Source organism: Saccopteryx bilineata, chromosome 1 (genome assembly GCF_036850765.1).
Source record: "Saccopteryx bilineata isolate mSacBil1 chromosome 1, mSacBil1_pri_phased_curated, whole genome shotgun sequence".
Classification (NCBI taxonomy): domain Eukaryota; kingdom Metazoa; phylum Chordata; class Mammalia; order Chiroptera; family Emballonuridae; genus Saccopteryx; species Saccopteryx bilineata.
This window is the reverse complement of record NC_089490.1, coordinates 137,059,717-137,084,067: the sequence shown is the minus strand read 5'-3', so window position 1 is coordinate 137,084,067 and position 24,351 is coordinate 137,059,717. Positions and strand designations below refer to the sequence as shown.

At 55.4% G+C, this 24,351-nt stretch overlaps 1 protein-coding gene across 6 annotated transcripts in view; it reads left to right on the top strand.

Moving 5' to 3' along the window:
- DMTN (dematin actin binding protein) overlaps window positions 1-24,351 on the top strand; it is a 29,752-nt gene that overhangs the window by 1,216 nt on the left and 4,185 nt on the right. Inside the window, exons 1-12 of one of the 6 annotated variants that reach the window (XM_066267970.1) lie at window positions 3,699-3,834; window positions 4,615-4,725; window positions 4,890-5,014; window positions 16,146-16,351; window positions 16,600-16,674; window positions 17,058-17,213; window positions 18,101-18,145; window positions 18,491-18,590; window positions 18,950-19,006; window positions 19,594-19,746; window positions 20,651-20,775; window positions 21,408-21,513. In XM_066267970.1, coding sequence (XP_066124067.1) covers window positions 16,334-16,351; window positions 16,600-16,674; window positions 17,058-17,213; window positions 18,101-18,145; window positions 18,491-18,590; window positions 18,950-19,006; window positions 19,594-19,746; window positions 20,651-20,775; window positions 21,408-21,513 — 835 coding nt within the window. In that variant the 5' untranslated portion in view covers window positions 3,699-3,834; window positions 4,615-4,725; window positions 4,890-5,014; window positions 16,146-16,333. Of the gene's footprint in view, window positions 1-3,692; window positions 3,835-4,614; window positions 4,726-4,889; window positions 5,015-16,145; window positions 16,352-16,516; window positions 16,675-17,057; window positions 17,214-18,100; window positions 18,146-18,490; window positions 18,591-18,949; window positions 19,007-19,593; window positions 19,747-20,650; window positions 20,776-21,407; window positions 21,514-24,351 lie in introns of those variants that run through there. The other 5 variants (XM_066267961.1, XM_066267952.1, XM_066268000.1 and 2 more) reach the window with 5 other exon arrangements.

Sequence of the window (24,351 nt, the reverse complement as noted above, 5' to 3'; positions counted from 1 at the left end):
CTGGGTGAGGGGGCTGTGAAGGAAGTGTGTTGGGGAGGGGCAGCTCTTACAATCCCTCTGATTTCCGAAGGAATTTGAAACATTCTTTAACACTCTGGACTGCCTCCCCCAAGCCGAGCTGGGCTCTCAGACCCACCCCCACCTTTCCTGCCTTGGGTTAGAGACAGCTTCAAAGGTGGACCGGGCCCTTTGTCTTGCCTTTGCTTTCTTCTGTGCCTTTCTCAGCCCCTCCCGCTCTCTCTTTGACCTCCCCAGCACAGACAGGCCTCTGGGGGCCAGCTCCAGAAAGCCCGCACTGTTTCCTTTCTTGCTTGTTGAAGTGAGACCTGGCCGAGAGGGACAAATTGGGGAACAGTGAGGGAGGGAAGGCAGCTTGGAGGTTTGTGCCGTGTCAGAGAGCGCCCCTGCCCCACCCCAACCCCGAGCCTGGCAAGTCTCACACCTGCCTGTGGCCCTGAGTCCCTGGCTCACCACACTACTGAGTGCCTCTGCAGAGACCGGCTCTATCACACGGGGTGCCTCTTGGTACTCTGGGGAAGTCTGTTCAGCTCTGAACTGGTGATTTCAAAGATGCTAATAAGGAGCGGTAAGAGGAGTGGATCTCTAATCAGGACCGTGTGGTAGGTAGGAGGCTGCCGGCGGGACTCAGACCACCCACAGGTGGCTACAACACCCTGGTTGCTTCTGTGTGCCCCTGAAGGTTTTAAGCAAGACTGCAGATTGGGATGGGAGTGGGGTGGGGGGGTGAACAGAGCAGGGGAAGACAGGGCAAGATGAATCTGTCCATCTCAGGGAAGATGTGACAAGGTGGAGGGAGGTGGCAGCAGCATGCCTCAGATCCTATGGCTGTTTAAGGTTACCAAGAACCCCTAGCTAAGAATAGCCTCCATATTGATCTCCCTTCCTTGTCCTGTCCTCTCAACAGCCAGAAGAGGCGGGAAGAGCTAAAGCAGGGAGCCAGAGGGGGAATCCACTCTTTAGTCATTGCAAGCTGGCTTCTACTTTGAGCCCTGTCCCCCCGACTCCAATGGCAGTGACTTTCCAGTCACCAAGCCCAAAGCCCTGCCTCAGACCTGCATGTCCACCCTTTATGAAGCTCTTCCCTCCCTTGGCCCAGTGTAGGCTGTCTTTCTTCATTCTCTTGTCTCTCCTTCTCTGGGTCTTCTCTCTCCTCTTCATGAAGACGTTCAGCAGCTCTCCCCTTCCTAGACGCATTGCCTGAGATTCTTGCCATTCTCTTCTTCCCTGATCTTCAGGCTGTCTCTCTCTGAGCAGCCCAGCATCTCAACTCTCACCCCCTTACCCATGACTTCATTCTCTTCCAAACTCTGGAACACCATTGCCAGACCTCACTGGGATGTCTCAATCACAGCCAAGCTTTCTGAATGGTCTTTCTGCCTTCTCATGCCACCACCCACCCCTACTTCAGAACGTCACAGTTTGTTCAGCTCTGTCCATGTCACATGATCACTAGCAAACTTAGCATGGTTTTCAAGGCTCCTGGACAATCCTCACTGAAGGCCCTTCCCAGCCCCATCCCTACAACTCCTCTTCAGGAACGCTGGCAAAACTACAACCCTTGCCCCACAGCAAGCACACATGTCTGTCTTTGTTCATGAGGTCCCCACGGCCCAGCATGCTCTCCTCCAGAAAGCCTGCATGTCCAGACTGTAGCCATCTTGTCTGCCCCCTGCACTTTCCCATTCTCCCGGGGAGTGTCAGTCCCCACGTGCTGGTCTCCTGGCTGCACAGCCCTGGCCCTTGCCCTCTGGCACATATCACAGCTGGTCCAAACTGTACTTACTTATGCTGTGTCACGGATCTGCTAGGTAACAAGTGCCTCAGATGTAGGAATAGTCCGTCCTTGCCGCCATGCCCCCCCCCCCAGTACCCAGCACAGTACATTACACAGAGTAAGCATTTATTGAGGGAATAAATCATCAGAAGTCCCAGAAAGGCCATATTGCCCCAGCACCCTGCAGTCCCTTAAAGTGGCAGGATGAGAAGCCAGCATCTGGCCTTTACCCTCTACCCTTCGGTAGACTGGGGTAGAAAGGGGTCCTAAGCAGTTAATCTAAGTATTTGTCTATTCCCTACAGTGTACAAGCATGGTTTAGCCCTTCAGTTAATTACAAAGATGGACAAGATATTGCATCATCCTCTGTCAACCTGTCAAGACACTTGAAATTTAATTGGGTGATAAACCCATAAAAAGGCAGTTTTTTCATGGGACTTTTAGAAATCTCTTTCACACATCTAAAACAGCAAAGCAGCATTTGGTACATCCTAAAAGAAGGAGAAAGGAGATAAGAGCAACGGGAAGTAATGACACAAATGGGTCCAGAGCTCTGGCAATGTGCCAGGCAGTACACAAGGCATGCTCTCATGGAACCCCTTATTTACAGGCTAAGATTATTCCCATGTCGTGTGTGGGTGTGCGCAAATGCAGCCGTGTTTAATCACCCGTGTTTAATCACCCGCGGCCATGGCCAGTGAGACCTACAATCTAGGTCCTGTCCTGTCCTCAACACCCAGAGTGAGCTGTTCACTCCCCATCCAGGCACGGAGGGCTCTTGTGGGAGAGTGCATGGGGTGGGGCAGTTGGGAAGGGCTGGAGTTTGCATGATCTTTTTTTTTTTTTTTTTGCATTTTTCTGAAGCTGGAAACAGGGAGAGACAGTCAGACAGACTCCCGCATGCGCCCGACCGGGATCCACCCGGCACGCCCACCAGGGGGCGATGCTCTGTCCACCAGGGGGCGATGCTCTGCCCATCCTGGGCGTTGCCATGTTGCGACCAGAGCCACTCTAGCGCCTGGGGCAGAGGCCACAGAGCCATCCCCAGCACCCGGGCCATCTTTGCTCCAATGGAGCCTTGGCTGCGGGAGGGGAAGAGAGAGACAGAGAGGAAAGCGCGGCGGAGGGGTGGAGAAGCAAATGGGCGCTTCTCCTATGTGCCCTGGCCGGGAATCGAACCCGGGTCCTCCGCACACTAGGCCGACGCTCTACCGCTGAGCCAACCGGCCAGGGCCATCATGATCTTTAAGAAGAAGCAGGATTTCATAGCAGGGAAGGTGCGCAAGGGGAAAACAAGGGAGTGAAAATGGCGTGGGAAGAAAGGCCTGGAGGCAGGAAACCGTGAGCTGTGTTCAGGGGAAGGTGAGCAGGTGGTTGGTCAAGCCAGTGCTGAGAGTTTGCGTAGAGCAGTAGCAGAAGTGCATGGGTCACCCTCCGGAGAGTCTTGTCTTTATGCTTCGTCAGGGAGGCAGTGGTGAGGGGCTTTGGGAAGGGCAGTGAGCAGATGCTATTGTGCAGTCGGGTTTGGGGGAAAGGCTGGTTTGGTGTCAGCCTCCTGGGATCCAGGAGACAGAGGGTCTGGTGATTGGAGGTAGGGGGACGTGGTTTCTAAACTCTGATGAGAAAGGGTCTCTTCTAGGCCTTTCTCCTTCCTCCTCGTCCTCTGGTACAGTTCTCGTCACTTTCCCGTCTCCTCAGGTGCTCGGGTCCCTGCTCAGCCTCTCCGGGAGTTAATGGTTAGACAGCACAGGCACGGGGGGCATCTCTGGTGCTGCCCCTCCCGGCAGGTTCATGCATGGGGTGGAGCGAGGGGCACTGGAGTGAGACAGAGAGCTGATTGCACAGGCCTTGCAGAGGGGGCAGGTGGCAGGGCCAGAGTTCAGTCAGGACATTTAGTACCAGTGACCTTGCTGGGGAAAGAAGTCAAGAACTAGGTGTACTGGGCCTGGGACCACCTGTCTGGGAGGGGCAGGAGCTTCAGCCCCTGCTGTGGACTCAAGTACCCATCCTCAAGGTCTCAGGCTCTCCTGAGCTTAAAGGTATGCTAGTCCGGTCACCAGCCTTCCAGGTGTGGCCAAGTAGTACCCAGGAAACCCGCCCTGGGGCCTGGCTAACGGGCACCTGCTCTTCAGTGTTGCCTGTTTCTGGGGAAGATTTTTGCCTCCTCTCTCATCCCTGCCTGATGAGGAGGCAGGCAAGCAATGGGGGAGGACCATGCAGCTGCCCCTGGGGAGCCTGGGGCCTTCCCAGGAGCGGGGGGTGGGGGGGTGGGGGGGTGGGCAGAGGAGGAAGCAGAGTCTCTCTGTAAGATGCAACCAGAGGGAAGTAGAGGTGGAACATGGCTGTCCTGACTGTGCCCCTTGGACAATGCGCGCGCGCGTGCACACACACACACACACACACACACACACACACCAAAACTGCACATACCAGGATCACTCAAGAAATGACCTTGACAGCTACCGTGCCTCGGGTCGACAGAGGGAGCCCTAACTCTGCAGTTCCCTTGGTTCCAGACCTGGCTGGCTGAAGTGTTCCTGCCCAAGGTGGCTCTGCCAGTGGAGGGACATTCCTATGGAGCTGGGGCCAGTGGGAATGGAAGAGCACTGTCCCAGGCTCTGACTTTCCTGTAGGTCCAAGGGAATGAGGGGACTAGGAGGAAGCATTCAGGGAAAGCAGATATCAGATGGGTCGAGCTTCTGGGCCCAAAGCCGCATGGCTGCCCCAGCCTTGCCCAGGGCCTCTCCTTCTGGCTGGAAGCCTCCCTCTGACCCTTCAGGATAGCCTGTCCCTCCCTTGTACCTATTGCTCTTTCTCAGCTCCGTGCTTGGCTTTCTGGAATGGGAGACACTGCCTAGGACTGCCTCCTTCCCCAAGGCAGGCCTGCTATCTAGCCCTGCATTAGGGTTGTCCTGAGGCCACCCCAGGAGGTTTGTGGAAGAGGGAAAGGGGCAGTGGTGGGGCTGGGTGGGAGCCCTGGCTCCTGAAGCTCCCCCACCCACCCCAGCACAGAGGCCAACCTCAGGCCTCCTCCCTCCATCACTGAAGAACAAGCAATAGGAACCACCAGCTACCTCCTCCCCCCTCCCCGCAGCCTCCTCAGCTGAGCCGGCAGGTTGTCTTGGCAACGGGAGGCGGAGAGGAGATGTGCCGAGGGATGGAGGTGTATGTCACTGAGGAAGCTGCTGTGCTCCTGCCCCACGCCCCAGGCCCTTGAAGGTACTGAGAACCCTCCCCATGCACCCTGCACTTCCCTTCCTTCCCCTTGACCCCCCCCCCCATTCAACATGCTTGTTTCCCTGAGGAGAATGCTCCCCTCCTCCCTGGCCAGAGACTGTTACCCATTCCTCACCAGCCGCCTCACTCCAGGCCCAGTCCACAGCTTCTCCCAGCAGTACCTCCAGCAGCTCGTCCCAGTCTTACCTTTGGGCCCCTTGCACTGGGCGACAGACCTCCTGGGGTGGGATGTGGGGGGGGGAGCGAGAGCGGGGGCGGGGGGGGGCGGCGAGGTAGGAGAGAAGCCGTCCTGAAGGCTGAGGCTTAAAAGCATCTGGCACTTGGTGTCCAGAGGGGGGCGGAAGGCTGTGTAGGTCTGGGGTGGGGCCAGGGCGTAAGGGTGGGGTGGGCAGGAGAGAGGGCAGAGAGGCCCCGGAAGCCAGGCTGGCTCCCCAGAAAAGCCTGGTTCCCCTCCTCCAAGGAGATGGCCTCAAAGGTGCACCCTCTCGTATCATGTCCTGGCTATTTCTTCTCGGCTGGGTGAATCCTGTTTCCTCCCCCCAGCTTGCTCATACCTTTCCACAGGGCCTCTCCTGCCCCACGCACAGCAGCTGGGCCTGCTCTTCCTCACCACTCAGCTACCTGCCTTCATTTCTCCTCTCTTTCTGGAGCCCATCCATCAGGATTCACCCTTCTCTGCCTTCCACTAACCCAGACACAGATCTCCTGCCCTACCTGTCCCTCCTGTCCTCTCTTCTTAGGGAAAAAGGCCCCGGGGTACATTCTCACTTGTCCCCCTCAAGACCCTTCCTTGTAATTTTCCACTCAGAGCCTGCTCCCTAGTTTCTAGATTTCCCCAAGGGACAGCTGATAAACCAGCTGTGGGCAGTAGTTACCAGGACAACGGCAAGGGCTGCCTAGGTAGGCAGGTCTTCCAGGCAGAGGTGGAGAGGAGGCCAGGGCCAAGGTCAGCTGGCTGGGCTCCCTACCCTGCCTTCCTCTGAGGGTCACAAATGAACTGGGCTCTGCTCTGAACCCAGAGGAAACCACAGCCAGAGAGAGGGTGCTGGAGTGGTGGAGGTCTTCCCAGAGAGCGGGGGAGCATGTATGTCCCTGCAATTCTGTGCTGGGACCTGGGCGTCACCTGGCAGGAAGTTCCCTTTTGATGAAGTTGTCCTAGCAAGAAATGGAGTTCTTCTCGCTCACACCACCACTGCTGTGCTCTGGTGCAGTCCGAGGGGACTCGGTTGCCAAAGGGCTAACCCAGTCTCTCACGCTGAAGCCCTGCTTTTCCCCATCTTACCATCCATCCCCCTCGGGAGAGGGTTAATCCTGGGTGATCAATTCTGGCATCTGTGCCCACAACCCTAGCCCTCAGCATCTATGCCCTTTATCGGCCTAGGGAGGCAGGGATCCCAGAGGCCTCTGGCTGCTGTTAGATGCTGAGTAGGAAATAGAGCTGCTTGGAGAAACCAGATGTTGTCACCCCTGGGTTATCAGTAGAGCCCTGTCCCACCCTGGACTTAGTGCCTGGCTGTCTATGAGGAGGCTCGAGGGGCTGTGTGTGTGTGTGTGTGTGTGTGTGTGTGTGAGCATGAGTGTTGCTGGGCTGGGGTGTGGGAAGGGGAAAAAGGCCAGCAGCTGGCCCGGTCTGCTTCCGATTCTGCTTTGTCATGATGCCGGCTTAATGCTCCTCTTGTTTGAGATGGATTGAGCTCTGATGCAGAGGCCAGCGAGGTGGAAGAGCAGACATGCACAAACACACCCTGGGCTGGTCACACGCTATCAGCTGGAGGTGGGGAGGTGGGGAGTGCGGGCGCAGGGGAGCCAGCGGCCTGCGCCTACCAGACAAGACTCCCCGGCTCGGCTCAGGGATCCAAGCTGCAGGCTTGTGGAGGTGCAGGGTTGGGGCAACGTAGGTGGGGGCCCAGGAGGGTGAGTCTCCTTCTTTAGTTACCCCACCACCACCCCCCAGCCAGCTTTATCCTGTGCCTGTGCTCTGGGAAAGCACAGCTGGGCTCCAGGAAGAGAGAGAAGCCTGCTACCTAGGCTCAGAGCACAGCGGCTGCCTGGGAGCTGGGCCTGCGCCTGTCCCTGCCCTGCCCTGGGGCTGAGTGTCTGGGCCTCACTGTCTGGGAACAGGTAGGTGGCGGGGTCTCCCACTCTCTTCCCCTTTGTGGGCACTTTGGGCCATAACACCAGCCTGGGAGAGAGGCTCTGGGTGGTGGCAGGGAGCCCTCAGGACGGTGGGCTGGGGCCCGTTGTTCAGTGGGAGACTGGTCCGTTTCCACACCCTGGAACTCACTGGGTTTGATCTGATTAAACTACCTTCTGATGTAAGGAGGAGGGGCTGGGGTGTTCCATGCTGTCACCCCAGTGCCCCTGTCACCTAGTGTGTGGGCCAGAAGTCCAGGTGATGGGGGATAGAGCCCAGGGTGGGAAGGGGTGCTGTTCCCTCTTTACTGAACAACAGAGAAGGGAGAGAAAGCGCTGGCAGCCTTCCTCCCACTGCACAGATATTCTGGAGGGGGGCAGTTGACATAGAGGCCTAAATGCTATTGATGTGTGCTCCCTGGGTGAGGGCCCTGGGGAGCCCTTGGCTGGCCAGACTGAGTGAGGGCCAAATGAGAATGAGGTTGGGATGCAGGGTGTGGCCGCAGGCCTGACCCCAGCTCTCTCCTGGTGCTGGCTGTCAATGTGCTCAAAGGTGCTGGGGGCTGAGCAGACCTGCAGGCCCCCCAGAGTCCGGTGGTGCCCCTGCTAACTCTGCCCTGCCTCAGACTAACAGGCCAAGTGCCTTTTCCCTGGCAGGTGCCCCTGGTGTCTCCTCCCAGGGGACCGTGTTGCCGGGAGAGCTGCGGCAGGTCTAGGAGATGGGAGCAGTTGTGCTTTGGCAAAGGGTGGCATGGGAACCCCCCCCCCCAGGGGTGGGTAAAGGTCGAGGGCTCTGTGCATGCTGTACATGTGCCGGCTTGGGGAGGGGTGTCAGCACGTGGTGTAAGTGGATGTGGAGAAGAGGACCGGTGGGTGGTACTGTGGGTGTCAGCGGCACCGTGTCACTGTGTGGGGGCCTCTCTGGGAGAGTGGGAGTATGCTCTTGCAAGCAGGTGCACGAGTTCTGCAGCTGCGTCTCAGCATGGGCTCTGCTGCCTGTGCCACAGGGGAGTCTCACCTCGGGGCTGCCGGCCTCTCTGGGGCCACATGTGGAACACCGGGCCTGGGGGTGCAGTCTATACAAATTCCTTGTTCAGAGCTCGTGTGTGTGTGTGTAAAGACAAGAGTAGGGATGGCCCATAATTTAGAACGCTGAGTTTGGGATGCAAGACCCTTGCATCTCCCCAGCCCTGTGGGTCCAGCTTGTACAAATGATACCACGGTTCACCCATGGGACTCACTATAAGTAGAGGCCAGAGCAGGAACATGCTGAGAACAGAGCAAGCCTGAGGGCCTGAGGGGGCACACAGAAAGAGGGGCTCCTCAGAGGGAGGATAGAGAGAGAGAGGATACAGGAACCCAAGTGAGAGAGCTAAGAGACCACGCACAGTGCCTGGTGTGTAAGGTAGGAGGGGAGGAGGGGGCCTGTGCTCAGTCCTGACGTCATCAGGAGGAGCCACGTGAGTGGACAAGGCCCTTGTCAGACCTGCTCAGACCACAACCCAGATTCTGGGCCCAACTGCTCCTGACTAGTGCTTCCCAGAGCATGAGAGGGTCCTGTAGAGTGTTGGCATTAAAGGAACCCCAACCCGAGTCCCAACAGATGGGACAGGGCTTTAAAAAGGGGGGGGGGGGTGAAGGAGAGTATGAGAGAAGAGGAGAGTGAGGGCTTCACCAGTCTTAGAAAAGGCCCAGGCCTCACGCTTGGGGAGGTAAGAGGTGCTCTAATGAACTGCTGACCCAGAGGAGGGGCCTCCTCCTGCTCACACCAGGTCTTCTTGGGGGGCACGCCTCCTCCCAACAGACTCATCCTCAAGCTCCTGATGGTCCACGCCCACCAGTCCTTCCCCTGGAAAGCTGTTTTGGGAACTGGTGACCAAACTGGATCCTGCCTTTATTTCTGGCATTGAGTTGTTGCCACAGTAACTGTGGAGGTGGGGCCAGGAGCGGGAGAAGGTGAAAGGGAAACAAACGGAGGGAGGAAGGATGAAGAAAGTGAAAAAAAAAAAAAAAGGAAAGAAAAGCAGGAAGAGCCAGGCGGGAGCAAAGATCGCAGCCACACTGTGAATGAAACTGGAGGAAAAGGGGAGGCAGAGTGCCTGCCCACACTGAGCGCAGCCCACTTGGACAGCTGGACAGCTGGCTGCATTTCATAACTCACTCACTGTCAGCACCTCGGCTGCCCCAGCCTGGTGGGGCGAGCCCAAGTCCCCCGGCCTCCCTGCTCCGTGTCCCCAGGCCAGGCCAGTGAGCAGGATTCTGAGTGGCTCCACTGGATGAGGTTAACACATGGGATCCCAAGTTCAGATCAAGTGGGATCGTTGGGGAGCCATTGAAAAGAGTATTCACGCCTGACCAGGCCGTGGCGCAGTGGATAGATTGTCGGACTGGAATGCGGAGGACCCAGGTTCGAGACCCCGAGTTCGCCAGCTTGAATGCAGGCTCATCTGGTTTGAGCAAAGTTCACCAGCTTAGATCCAAGGTCGCTGGCTCGAGCAAGGGGTTACATAGTCTGCTGAAGGCCCCGCCAGTCAAGGCACATATGAGAAAGCAATCAATGAACAACTAAGGTGTCATAATGAAAAACTGATGACTGATGCTTCTCATCTCTCTTCGTTCCTGTCTGTCTGTCCCTATCTATCCTTCTCTCTGACTCTCTCTCTGTCTCTATATAAAATTAAAAAAAAAAAAAAAAAAAAGAAAAGAGTATTCACTGATCCTGAGTGGGTAGGAATTCCAGCCTGGCTTCTATTCCGGTGGCCTTCACCGCGTTAACCTTTCACCCTTGGTTTCCTCACTCTAAATGGGGAAGGCACAGGCTTGCGTGAATGTAGTCAAGATGCCTGACGATCCCTGGCCCAGGGACTGGCTCACAGCAAGTGGTGGCTGGCTTAGGGTAGGAGCAGAGGCTGGACTAAAGGACCCAGGCTGTGGATCTGCTGATTGAGCCTTCATTTCAAGCCCAGAGAGCCACAGTCAGGTTAGCCCCTACCTAGAGCAAGAGCCGGCCAGTTGGGCGGGCAGGTCTTATCGCTCTGCTTGGGGAGCTGAGAGGCTCTGTGGTCCTGGAGATGCAGGTTGGCCAGTGAGGTGGGGCTGGCTGGCAGCTCAGATAAGGCAGGCAGCACAGCCTGGGTGGGTGGGGCAGACAGGGAAGGATGAAGAGCCCACCACTGTCTGATCAGACCTTGGGCAGCTGAGATGTCCCTTCGCCACCTGGGCTGGCCTTCCTCCCATACCATCCGACTTTCCTGCTGCATTCTGCCCTCATGGCCTCTTCCAGGAGAGCTAACGGGGACCTAAGGAGGGCAAGGGTGTGCACCGTGGGAGAGGGTTGGGGTTGGAGGAGGCTGGGGGGGGGGGGTGGACTAGGAGGAGGGTAGCTTTGGGGGAGGGGCTACGTGTGGGTGGATTTAGCAGTTGCCTTTGTGGTATGATTTAATAGAAGCCAAGAAAACTCTTTCTCTCTCTCTCTCTCTCTCTCTCTCTCTCTCTCTCCCTCTCTCTCTCTCTCTCTCTCTCTCTCTCTCTCTCTCTCACACACACACACACACACACACACTCCTCCACCCCAAAACATTTTCCCTCCTGGCTTAAAATTTCATCAGTAATACCTCACACCATGAGACTAACCCAAATTAAAAAGTAATGTCCCCGGAAGAGCAAAATATTAAGTTACCAGCATGCTTTCTAACATACCTGCTGTGTACCCAAGTGAGGGTCCTGAGGGAATGTGACCCAAGGCAGGGGGCTGAGGGGATGAGGGAGCATTCAGGACAGAGGTGAGAGGGTGGGGGGGGGGCATAGCACTGTGGGCCCCTGCTAGGCCCCTGTGGGAAAGAAGGCGCCGGGGAACACAGCAAAGACATCTTTTTTTTTTTTCATTTATACCTTAGTTTCTGTTATGTTTGTTTCTGTTGGTGAGCATCATTATCTTGGACCCCATTTCTGAATGGCTGTGGCTGTAGGACGGAGTGCACGTGTGAGCTGGCCTGAGCACGGCCACGAACAGCTGCACCGCAGCTCAGCCCGGACCCCTGCGCTCCCACCTTGCCTGAGCACGCACGCACCACCGATAGACAGTCACGGCTCCCCTCCGTGTGCTCTCACACCTTGTTTGCCTGGCCACCCAGGAGAAGGGGCGCTATCCATTCTACCCAACCTACTCAGCCACCCACACTGCCCACTGTGACTCTTGCAAACTTCTCTGCTCTTTTTAAACTCTGCCAGCTGGCTGGTGAGATCTGCACAGGTCCTTAGCTCTCACATTTCTTTTACATTTCTTTCTTCATTTTAGAGAGAGAGGAAAAGAGAGAAAAACATCGATCTGTTTCTGTATGTGCCCTGACCAGGAATCGAACTGGCAACCTCTGCATATCTGGAGATGCTCTAACCAACAGAGCTATCTAGCCAGGGCCTTTATCTCTCACTTTTAATAAAGGCCTCCGAATTGGGATTGACCCCTCTCAATGCCCCTATACTCAGTTACCCTGATTCTTACCCTATCCTCTCCGTTCAGGGGAGCAAGTGTTTCCTTCCCAAAGTTGGTGTTCCAGCTGGGCGTGGACCAGCCCCTCCACCCTGCTGAACCCCGGCTCCTGCTGCTGCCATCTCTTCCTCTTTATCCTTCCCTCTACCTGCTGACATGGTCAAGTCTCCCCTTTCCTTAAAACCCTGCAGCTAATCTTGCCTCCTCCCAAGTTACTCTTCCCAGCCCATCCTGCCCCTCTATCACGTTTCTTGGAAGAACCCCCCATGGGTCCTAGCAGGCCTGCCCTCCCTGTAATCCCTAACAAGGAGGCCTCACTATTCCTCTGAAGATGCTCCCAGAGGCCACCAGACCTTGACACCCACAAGGGCGAGCTGTCACTCTTTTCACTCTCTGGCTTTCTCTGGGGGCTGGACTCTGGGCCCCTTGGCATTCTTTCTCAGCCCCTCCCCCACCCCCACTGCCATTCTTTCTCTCAGTATTTATTGTACACTGACTGTGTGTCGGGTCCTTTGCTGAAAATACAAAGACTCACGAGGCATACTCCCTGCCTTCAAGGAGTTGGCCATCTAATTTCCTCCTCCCTTCCATGCTGCCTCTGGCCATTTCTTCTAGCCCTTGGCTGTTCCCCAGAGGACTATTTCTCCTTAGCCCTTGGCAATCTCATGTGCAGACTACCATCTCTAGCTCAAACGGCTCCCAAATCTCTATCTCTAGCCTGTGCCTCCCTCCGCCTCCTGTTCTCTCTGTAAGCTCTCACCTGTTCACCTACTGCACCCACCTCAACCTCAGCCACCTGGCAGAGCGAACCCACTGCTTCCCCTTCTCCTGTCTCTCAGGCTTGCAAACTGCCCCTCCCCTGACCAAGCAGCTCTCCACATCTGTTGTGCACACTCGGCCTCTGGTATATCTCCCACCTGCCCCTTCCCACCTTTGGCCCCACTCCCTGTCTAGACACTCACAGTCCCCCTGCCTGAACTGCTGCTATAGCTTCCTGGCCAGTCTCTCACTGGACAGCCTCTTCCTGTCCAGTCCATCTCCCGGATGCAGCCAGATTCCTTTTCCCAAACCACTGTTTGAATCTATCACTTCTTTGTTTAAAGCAAGTGCCTAAGCCTTCCATGGTCCCTGTTGCCCACTAAATCCCCTAGTCTAAGTTCAAGGCCTCCAGTCTGGCCCTAGCCCCCTGCCCCAAACATACCTCAACCTCATGAACTCTAGGATTCAGCCATACATGTTCTTCCGCGGACAGATCCAGTGCTTCCCCATGTCCTCACCTTCATTCATGCTGCTTTCTCTTTCAAGAACCCCTTTTTCAATTTTTGCATGATCTCAAACTGGACATCCTTCACGGCCTACCTCGCATACCTCCTCCTCTAAGGAACCTTTTTTGTTTTCCCCTTGGACACCCCAGCAGAAGTAAGCCTCTCTCCTATGACCTCTCACAGCCCCTTACACTATCTTATCTGGCACGTGTAATTTTCTGCTTTGCATGGGAGTTATCTATGTACATACCTCATTTCTGGATGGGCAGCTAGCTCCTTTGACTCATCTTTGTGTTATCCAGAGGACTTACCACAATAGTACTGCTCTGTGGTCAGTGCTGAGAAAGTATTTGGTAAATGGCTGGATAAAACAATACATGGCTGGGTGGTGGGTAAATGGATGGGTAGTTGGATAGATAGATGAGTAGATGGAAGGAAGGATGGATGGATGAATGGATGGGTGGCTAGATGGATAAATGGATCGAGGATGGATGGATGGATGGATGGATTGAGGATGGATGGATGGATAGATGGGTGAATGGATGGATGGACTGATGGGTGAATAAATATTTGCCTCTAGGGCTAGGCCAAGTGTATAACTAGATTGACGATGTCTGTTAAGAAAAGAGAGATTCAAGAGGACAGAGAGGGAGCTAACAGTTTCTTGTATATGTACTAGGGATTTAACCTGATCCTCAGACACCTAGTTAAAAGCAATACAAAGTGAGTGCTAATAAGGCAGGGAAAGGATGAAGCTTTGGAATGGAGTCTTTTCTTGGGTACCAAATACCTAGTGTGACCCTGATGGCCAGAGTCTTGTCTTGGAGAAGCCTTGGCTCTAGAATTCCAAAAAGACTGGAGAAATGTGGCAGATACTGCTGTATGCTCACAACGTACCTGCCACAGTACTAAGTAGGTACTCTGAATCATGCCAATGCCTAAGGCACAATCATTTCCAGCTCCATGGCTCTAGACAAGTTTTTATCTTCTCTGAGCCTCAGTTTTCTCATGTGCAAAATGGGCTAACCTTATAGGGTTGTTGGGGAGATGAAACAAAATGATCTTTTTAAAGTACTTATTATGAGCATGCAAAACATGATAGCTATTATTGTTGGTTTGCCCTCCAGAAATTAGCAGCCATTATAGTTAGAAAAAAAAAAAAAGTTCCCATGTCAGGCAGTATATAATCAAGGACTGAAGTTACATGGTTCTCTTTTTAAGTCCCACTGGAATTCAGAGAAGGCTGAGGACTAGAATAGCAGGGGAGGCCTCCCAGGGGAGGATGGTTTAGGAGTGACCATGAAGGATGGGTGGAATCCTGAAGACAAGGCGGTGGATGGAGAATAGTGAAAGGGCATGCGCAGGAGCAGGGAAGTGGGAGTGAGGGCTGCTGGTGCAGCGAGCAGGTGGGTTTGGTGGTAGAGACAGTGAGCAGAAGCATGTCCTGAGACAAAGTAATGGGTGGGAAGATGGGGAGCATCAGTGACCTCAGTTTTTCATAACCCTCTGTCGCAAAGAAAGGCTACAGAAAAGCCATCAATGTTCTTTGGTCCTTGTGGAGGTAGAAATAATAATAGCTAGCACTCTACATAGAATGTCTTGAGCATTTCACATGTTATAATTTATCAGATACTCAGAGCAACCCTATGATACTATCCACAATTTTACAGATGAGAAACATGAAGCACAGAGAGGATAAATAACTTGTGCAAGGTCACACAGCTTCTGAGTCTTGTACTCATGCCCCCAGGCTCTTTTGGGTCCAGAGTCTTTTTTTTTTTTTTTTAGCAAGAGAGACAAAGAGAGACAGGGAGAGAGGAGAAACAGAGACAGACAAGAAGGGAGAGAGATGAGGAGCATCAACTCATAGTTGAGTCACATTAGTTGTTCAATGATTGCTTCTCATATGTGCCTTGAACCAGGAGCTCCAGCTGAGCCAGTGACTCCTTGCTCAAGCCAGCGTCCTTGGGCTCAAACCAGTGACCTTGGGTTTCAAGACAGTGACCTTTGGGCTCTAGCCAGAGACCATGGGGTCATGTCTATGATCCCATGCTTAAGCCATCAACCTCGGGATTTCAAAACTGGTGAGCTCAGTGTCCCAGGTCAATGCTCTATCCAATGCACCACTGCCTGGTCAGACCAGAGTCCATGCTCTTAACCACAACATTATGCCACCTCTTTTCGGGACCTCTGTAGGCATCAGTTCTCTTCACTTTATGGCTTATTGTCAGCAGACGGAAAGATAGTGCCCTGCCACCATCACACCGGAAACTCAGCCAGGCATTCATTGAATGGTTATTATGTGTCCAGTACCAGTATGTGGGAGGGGGGGCATTGCCAAAAGAGTCACTGAGGAAGGAGAAGACAGCCTGTGCTACAGGGAACTACTAATCTACTGCAGCAGGCAGGACCTAACTGCCTAGGAACAGAGGGAGAGCAATGTCCACCAGGATGCCCTCCTGCTGAAGCAGGGGGGGCTGGCCTGCAGGGGAGTCACACTTCAGAGGGCAGCTTCACAGAGGCATCTGAGAAGGCTGTGAACAGTGGGATGGTGCCTTGGCCCCTAAGGGTGGTTTACTCTTCAAGTGAGTCTGACTGCTGTACAGACAGGGAGACAGTCATACGGCGATGTGAGCTCTCTCTACCCTCCTCTCCCTTCTTCACAAGGGCAGAGCCAGGGCAGAATGGCAGCCCCCAGCCAATGGCCTGACCACTTCACCCCGCCTCGGCTTTGCATCCTATCCTCCCCTACCTGTGTGCCCACCACAGAGGCGTTTCTAAGACCCTTGTGTTCAGCTTTCTGGGGCATGAGAGCTTGGAGTGGATAGATGGGGAGTGGGAGGAGGGGCCAGCACAGAGCCAGGGAAGGAGGCATGGCAGAGACGGGGAAGCAAGAACTTGGACCTGAAACTGGCCTGCAGCCCCAGGGCAGGGCAGATGTGTGACCAAGCGAGGATGTAGTGGCTGCACTGGGATGGCTGGCCCCTGCCGTCATTTCCTTTCTAGCCAGAGAACAATGCCACAAAAACAAATGCAGCCCTGCACTTCCCGACTTCCCTGTCCACATGCACGCTGGCTTTCCCAGGCTGAGCAAATGGAAAGCCTGCGCCTGGCGCCCTTCCGCCCTGCTCTCCGGAGCCCAAGCCAACGCGAGGGGCTGCCCAGCCCCAGTCCACTGAGATCCCAGCCCGACAGCCGGGCCGGCACGTTCTCCCTCCTCTTCCAGGCCCTGCACTCGGCCCGAAGCCTGGAGAGTCACCGAGGAATGAGGACGCTACCGCCCAATAGCACGCCCTTTCTGCCCTCGCGGCCCCAAGCGCACATCGCCCAGGAGCTGAGCCGAGCTTGACGCGGTGTCGTCTCTCCTCGCACACAGAGATCTGCAAGTGACCAGACCGCCAGTCTGCCTGCTGCATGGAACGGCTGCAGAAGGTGCGCAGGGCTGCACCCAAACCTGGGCGGTGACGGCCTGGGGCTCAGGGTGGGTGGGGGTCCAGGCTTCCAGTCGAGGGTCAGGTCGGGTGGTCGATGGTGCCACCTGGTGGTTGCCCGCAGCGCCGCGCTCTAGGAAGCCCTCTATGCCCTGGCCCATCCTAGGACCAGTCCGAGCCTTTGGAGTGCCCTGCCCGCGGCCCTCGCCCGCACTCACATTCCCACGCCCGCCTTCTCACTCTCCCCAGCAACCACTTACCTCCCCCGGGAGCGTCAGCTCCTCCCGAGACTCCAGTGTTCCCGGCTCTCCCTCCAGTATTGTGGTGAGTACCTCTTGGCCACTAGCACCCTCAGGCTGGCAGGAGGGAAGGGTGGGAACACACTCCATGCTGGGCAGCTTCACTCAGCACCCCTGATGATGGTTCTGCCAGGGCTGGTGTGCAGAGAGAACCTCAAAATCCAGAGAAAGTTCCCCCGCCCTCCTCCTGGTCTGGTCCTGTCTTGTCCACAGAGTGCTAGATAAAGAACTATGTTTTTAAGGTGACTCTCTAAACCCTTAGAATTAACTAATGGAATCATTAACTTATAGGAGCTGACATCTAAAAACCCTGTCCAGTTTCTTCCTAATAAATGGCAAGTCTGGCTGCTAAGGCCAGGACCCCAGGGGCATGCCTGTTCCATTGACACCATTTCCATTTCCCTTCAGGCCAAGATGGACAATCAGGTGCTGGGCTACAAGGACTTGGCTGCCATCCCCAAGGACAAGGCCATCCTGGACATCGAGCGGCCTGACCTCATGATCTACGAGCCCCACTTTACCTATTCTCTCCTGGAACACGTGGAGCTGCCCAGAAGCCGGGAGGTGAGGGGGGGAAGTTTCCTCTTGGACAGGACTTGGGAGAAGGGCTCCCTCAGGCCACACTGCATAGGTGGCAGAATCCCTGTCAAGCTTTCTCTCCTGGAGGTCAGACTCCACAACAAGAAAGGGACCTATGCGCAGGACCCACCAGTGACAGCCAGTGTTTGTAGAGAGCAGGCAGAGATGGCTGGAGCCTTCACGAGAGAGCGGGGGGGGGGGGGGGGGGGGGGCGTGTTTGAATAGCAGCAACGCCAAGGGGTCAGGTAGGAGGAGGGTAGGAGTGGGCAGAAAGAAAGCAGGTTTGTGGAAAACACCCTGGAGCATGGAACTCAGAGGCTGAAAGTCCTTGCAGAATGACTTATATGACATCATGGTCTCAGTTTCCCCTCCTGTAAAACAGGTGGTACCTCTGCACATCCACCTCCCCAGGCAGTCGAGTGTGCCAGACAAAGCACTCATGCCAGGTGCTTTGTAAATGGCATTTGAGAAAGAGATAATGTCATGGCTGAGCAGCGAGATGAGGCAGGCTGGGAGGAGATTTAAATGCCCGGCCAGGCACCCGGACCGATCCTGGATGCTTGTGGGTCTGACCCTGAGGACACCGTTACAGCCCTCCTCTGTGGGCCCTCAGAGCACAAGTGCATTGCTCTAGGTCTAGGAGCTGTCCTTCCTGGTGCATTCTCGGGACAGACACAGGACTGCCCAGAAGAGTGCTGGGAGGGAAAGGGAGGGAGGACCAGCACTGGGAACTGGGAGACTTGATAAAGAGAGGGCTCAGACATTGCTGGGCTAGGGTGCAGAGTTGGGGGTGGGAGGCAGTGGCCCCTCTGAGGGTCTAGGGACAAGGGTTTAATCCTACCCTGTGGCTCTGACAAGCCTCTCTTTTGCAGCGCTCACTATCACCCAAATCTACATCCCCCCCACCATCCCCAGAGGTGAGTGCTGCCCAGCCCTGCTCTGACAGGCCAACCCCCTCTCCCATGGGCATCCAGACAGGGCTCTGCAGAGCCCAGGGGGTGATGGAATCACTGGCCCTCATCCCGTCACTGGCCAGTCCTGTCCATCTATCTGTCTGACCCAGGACCTAATATAACCTTTTCTCCCTGGGTCAGGTACCATCAGCAGGTCAAGTCCTTGGGTCCTCTTCCTCTGCCCGGGGGCTGGGGGCTGATGGGCTGTCACGGAGGGAGGACAGAGGGTGTGGGTGAGGAGAAGCTGCACCTACCTGGGTCGGAGGGGCAGGAGCAGGGGCTGCAGCGAACCTCTCTTCTGCTCAGCAGGTGTGGGCAGAGAACCGGTCCCCTGGGGCCATCTCTCAGGCTTTAGCTCCAAGAACCACTGGGACCCCCAGAACCAGCCTGCCCCATTTCCACCATCCTGGTAGGTTTCACTGTCAGCCTGGTAGCATCTTTTTTCCTTCCAGAATCCAAGCCCCTTGCTCTCAGTCCCCCACTGGGGCATCTGCTCCTTACAGAACTGAGAAGACCCATGATGGCAGGACCCCAGGTGGAACTCCCAAAGATGGTGGGCCCTGCCTCATCTTTCCTCTCACCCACCCAAGAACTACAAAAAGGCCCAATTCCAAAGGGCAGTTCAGGAGCTCTGGTTCTGTCTTAGCTTTTGACAGGAGCCCATGAATTTCCTACCTTCTCCCATTCCACTTGTCTCCATTCTCGTCACTGACCCGGCTTCCCCCACTGTCAACACATCCTTCGTCTCACCCGCTTTTGTCCCTACAGAGACCACCCGCCCAGATTCCAACATCTACAAGAAGCCACCCATCTACAAGCAGAGAGGTGAAGTTCCCCTCGCTGGCCTGATCCCGATGCTGGGAGGGCTCGGAGAAGAACTGTCTATGTCCACACATAGCTGGGCCCTGGGCTTTTCCTTGCATGCTCTTTTTTTTTTTTTATTTTAATTTTTCATATTTTTCTGAAGTTGGAAACAGGGAGGCAGTCAGACAGACTCCCACATGCGCCTGACCGGGATCCACCTGGCATGCCCACCAGGGGGCGATGCTCTGCCCATCTGGGGCATCACTCCGCTGCAACCAGAGCCATTCCAGTGCCTGAGGCAGAGGCCACAGAGCCATCCTCAGCACCCAGGCCAACCCTGCTCCAATGGAGCCCTGGCTGCAGGAGGGGAAGAGAGAGACAGAGAGGAAGGAGAGGGGGAGGGGTGGAGAAGCAGATGGGCGCTTCTCCTGTGTGCCCTGGCCGGGAATCAAACCCGGGACTTCTGCACACCAGGCCGATGCTCTACCACTGAGCCAACCGGCCAGGGCTAATGCATGCTCTTTTGACACCCACAATCTCAAAGGTGGGGAGGGGGAAGACATGAGGGAATAGGGTGTGCATAGGCTGACCCTGACCTCCACCTGCAGAGTACACAGGAGGCAGCCCTCAGAGCAAGCACCAAATTGAGGACCTCATCATCGAGTCATCTAAATTCCCTGCGGCCCAGCCCCCTGACCCCAACCAGCCAGCCAAGATCGAAACAGACTACTGGCCATGCCCCCCGTCGCTGGCTGTCGTGGGTAAGAGAAACTGTTGGAGAAGGGAAAGGGAGCTAGGACTCTGCCTCCCAGCCCCTGGCAGTGCCCCGGGAGCCCACCCCGCCCCACCCTATGTGCTCCAGAGAGCCCTGCAGGCTCCTTGCTTACTCACTACTATAACTTTTGGTGTCAGTGTCCTATTTGTTAGTCATTCATCACTTTCCATTCATTTATTTGACCACTCAGCAGACATTTGTCACTTCTGCTGCATCCCAGGCTCAGTAGTAGGAACTCTGGGAACGAAAAATAGAAATGAGATGAAGTCGTGGTCCCCAATGAATTCAAGTCATGTGAGTGTACATTGCCTACCCAGCCTCAGTGCAAGGCAATTGTTACTTTTATTTTATTTTATTTAAAGAAAATAATTTGTAGTGCTCGCTTTAAGGCTCGGCCAGCGAGATGCACACAGCCAGCACAGGATTCACACTTGCTGAGCAAAGCACTTTTTTTTTTTTTTTTGTATTTTTCTGCAGCTAGAAACGGGGAGAGACAGTCAAACAGACTCCCACATGCGCCCAACCGGGATCCACCCGGCACGCCCACCAGGGGGCGACGCTCTGCCCACCAGGGGGCGATACTCTGCCACTCCGGGGCATCGCTCTGCCGCAACCAGAACCACTCTAGCGCCTGGGGCAGAGGCCAAGGAGCCATCCCCAGCGCCCAGGCCATCTTTGCTCCAATGGAGCCTTGGCTGCGGGAGGGGAAGAGAGAGACAGAGAGGAAGGAGGGGGGGGAGTAGAGAAGCAAACGGGCGCTTCTCCTATGTGCCCTGGCCGGGAATTGAACCCGGGTCCCCCGCACGCCAGGCCGACGCTCTACCACTGAGCCAACCAGCCAGGGCCGCAAAGCACTTATTGACACCCTTGCTTTTGCCTGTGTCTCCCAGAAACAGAATGGAGGAAGCGGAAAGCATCGCGGAGGGCGGCAGAGGAGGAGGAAGAGGACGAGGATGATGACTCTGCGGAGGAGATGAAGGCTCTCAGGGAGCGCCAGAGAGAGGAACTCAGTAAGGTAGCATCTCGTTACCCCCAGCCCAACCTCCCTGTGTCTTCCTTGGAATAAAGTTCTAGTTCTGTAGCCATTCTCTTCTGAGTGGGTCCGTGCCTGGAGAGCAACCTGGGCAGAGCATGGGAGGAATTCCCTTTCTTTTCTGGGACTTCATGCTACTTTGGAAGGGACACCAGGACTTCAGGCTGCATTTGGGGGAACACTCATTAATATTAGGGTCAAAAGCACAAAAAGGGTGGTCCCATCAGTGCCAGGTTTCAGCAGGCTGAGCAGTCCGTGGGGAGAGAAGGGGGAGAGCAGGCTGGTGGTCTCCAAGGGAGGAGAGAGGGTGTTTGAGGTCATGCACAAGCCACTGATGGCGACACGGGCTTGTGCTCTGGGCATCGTGACCTGGGATAGGAGGCCACCAGGGCAGAGTTACTCTGAGTGGCTCTGACTCCTTGCTGTCAAGGGTGGCCAAACCCAACATGGCAGGGTGGTAGACCAGACGGCAGAGCCTGTGGGTTCCCAGGTACAGCCCAGCCTCAGGGGAAATCTGTCCCCAATCCTGTCTATAATATGCCCAACTTTAAGCCTTTTGGAGATGAGAGATGAGTGTCCAAGTCTTGGATCCATCTCCTTTTCTCCCTCCCCAGGTTACTTCCAACTTGGGAAAGATGATCTTGAAAGAAGAGATGGAAAAGTCGTTGCCTATCCGGAGGAAAACCCGCTCCCTGCCTGACCGGACACCTTTCCATACTTGTGAGTGCCACAACAGGACTCGGGGCACCTGGCCGGAGCCGAGGCCAGAACTGACTGGTTGGCTGAGTGTGTTGGTCAGAGCCCAGCACTGTGCTACTGTGGGTATAGGAAACATAGAAAAATTGGTCGCTGGCTCAAGGCGCTCACCTACTCTTCAGGGCAAGAAGTCCCCAGTTGTCATGGAACACGGTTGGCTTATAAAAGGTAGTATCAGCTAAAGCAGAATTAGCTAATTTTATTTAACAAACACTTATTGAGTGTCAACTATGTGAAAAAATAGAGCCCTGTCCTTCAGCAGCTTCCAGTCATTGGGAAGTTGACGTGAGCACCGGGGTTTGGTGCATGATGGGATGTGCCTGGTATGTAGGTGACAGGGCCTGGGTCAGAGGGTCAGGGGTGCTGAGTCTTGAAGAATGAGACCCAGTGAGTGAGGAAGAAGGAGATCACAGACACTGGGGACAATAAGAACAAAGGCCAGGAACAGGAAACCTCCTGCACCGTGGAGAAGCCTCTAGGAACCTGGAATCACAGAGCCCAGAGTGCGCCGCGCCATGGCAGAGTCAAAACCAGGGCAATGGGGTAGCCAGCACTCTGGACTCTGGATACCATGCCTAGAACCACCCGCGTCTAGCCTGGAGTTCCTCAGAGTGCAGCCACTGGAGAGGAGAGGGCAGATCTGAGAACCCAGACCTGGGGGGGTTAAAGGGCCTCTAGAAGCCTGGCCTTGGGAGCCACACAGCTCACTTCCATTGCATTCCATTGGTCAGAGCCCCTCCCTGGCCTCCCAGACTCAGGGAGAGAAGAGAGTCCATTTTCTGATGACAGGCACTGGGGGAGTGTTGCAGGCCATCTCTGGAGACAGTCTTCCATGTTTTCCAGCAGTCTAGGCTAGGGCTAAAATATGCACAGGTCCAGAGAAGAGGGAATGGGTTTGAGAAATATATGGGAGATTAAGTCAAGTGGACTCAGTGGCTGATTGGACAGTGGAGGTGAGCAGGAGACAAAACGGGGTTTAGTCTTGGGTGCTGGGTGATGACGAACTAGGACAGAGATCGTGCATGAGACAGATGTGGGGGATGGAGAGACGGGTTTGGGACGTGCTGGGTTTGGAGTGCAAGCTGGACTGAGTTGGGAGCTTAAGGGGCAAGTAAGGCTGCAGGTAGAGCCTGCAGGTCATAGGCAGTATAGTAAGGCCATGAGGAAGACACGGTGATGCAGGGAGAGGAGGGAGGGCAGGGAGGGTACCCAGGCTGTACCCTGGAGAGCACTCATGTTAAGATCCAATTGAGGGCCCTGGCCGGTTGGCTCAGCGGTAGAGTGTCGGCCTGGCGTGTGGGGGACCCGGGTTCGATTCCCAGCCAGGGCACATAGGAGAAGCACCCATTTGCTTCTCCACCCCCCCCCTTCCTCTCTGTCTCTCTCTTACCCTCCCGCAGCCAGGGCTCCATTGGAGCAAGGATGGCCCGGGCGCTGGGGATGGCTCCTTGGTCGCAGCAGAGCGACGCCCCCTGGTGGGCGTGCTGGGTGGATCCTGGTCGGGCGCATGCAGGAGTCTGTCTGACTGTCTCTCCGTTTCCAGCTTCAAAAAAAAAAAAAAAAAATCCAATTGAGGGCTGGTTCGGAGGAATTTGGGGAGGGACCCAGCCTGAGGATGTGGGGCTGGCCTTGAGAGACCTCTCTCTCTGAGAGCTGGGGACTTGACCTGGGAGCAGACCACATTCAAAATGGAGATTGTCTGTGAGCGAAAGAAGGACAAGCCTGCTGAGATCAGGGAGGTTTGGAATAGCTGCCGCACGGACGGGAGCTGACCGAGGCCACCAGCTGCAGTGAGGGTCATCTACCCCGTGTGGCATCACTCCCACAGCCTGCCAACGGGAGGGGGCCCTGGGCGGTCCAGGCAGAGGGTTCTGAGGCAGGTGCTGTGGGATGAGGGCCCACGTGAGCCGCTGCGTGCTGGTGGAAGCAGTTTCATACCCAGCCAGAGGTGGAAGGACGTGGAGTGTGGGGGATCAGGACACCAGAGGCCGCCATGAGACTGACGAGCAGATGTGCTGGGAACAGGGCTAACAGAGCCGCAGACAAAGAAGGGTGCTGTGGTCACAAAGTGGGGTACCCAGGCTTCAGATGTGGGGGAGCATTGCAGATGGTATGGCCCAAGGGGTGGCTGAAAAAGGACCCCGTGCTGAGCAGTGGCCGTGAAGGCCCCGGGTTGGGAATTCAAGGAACCTGAGGGTGTGTGTGGCTAGGACACCCACAGGGCCACCAGGACACCAGGGCGATAGTTTAGGATGGGTGGGAAGAGTTATAAGAGGACTTTTTTTTATTTTATTTTATTTATTTATTTATTTTTTACAGAGACAGAGAGTGAGTCAGAGAGAGGGATAGACAGGGACAGACAGACAGCAACGGAGAGAGATGAGAAGCATCAATCATTAGTTTTTCATTGCGCGTTGCAACACCTTAGTTGTTCATTGATTGCTTTCTCATACGTACCTTGACCACGGGGCTTCAGCAGACTGAGTGACCCCTTGCTGGAGCCAGCGACCTTGGGCTCAAGCTGGTGGGCTTTTGCTCAAACCAGATGAGCCCGCGCTCAAGCTGGTGACCTCGGGATCTCGAACCTGAGTCTTCTGCATCCCAGTCCGACGCTCTATCCACTGCGCCACCACCTGATCAGGCATAAGAGAACTTTTAAAGAATGTGTAGGCCCTGGCCGGTTGGCTCAGCGGTAGAGCATCGGCCTGGCGTGCAGGGGGACCCGGGTTCGATTCCTGGCCAGGGCACACAGGAGAAGTGCCCATCTGCTTCTCCACCCCTCCCCCTCTCCTTCCTCTCTGT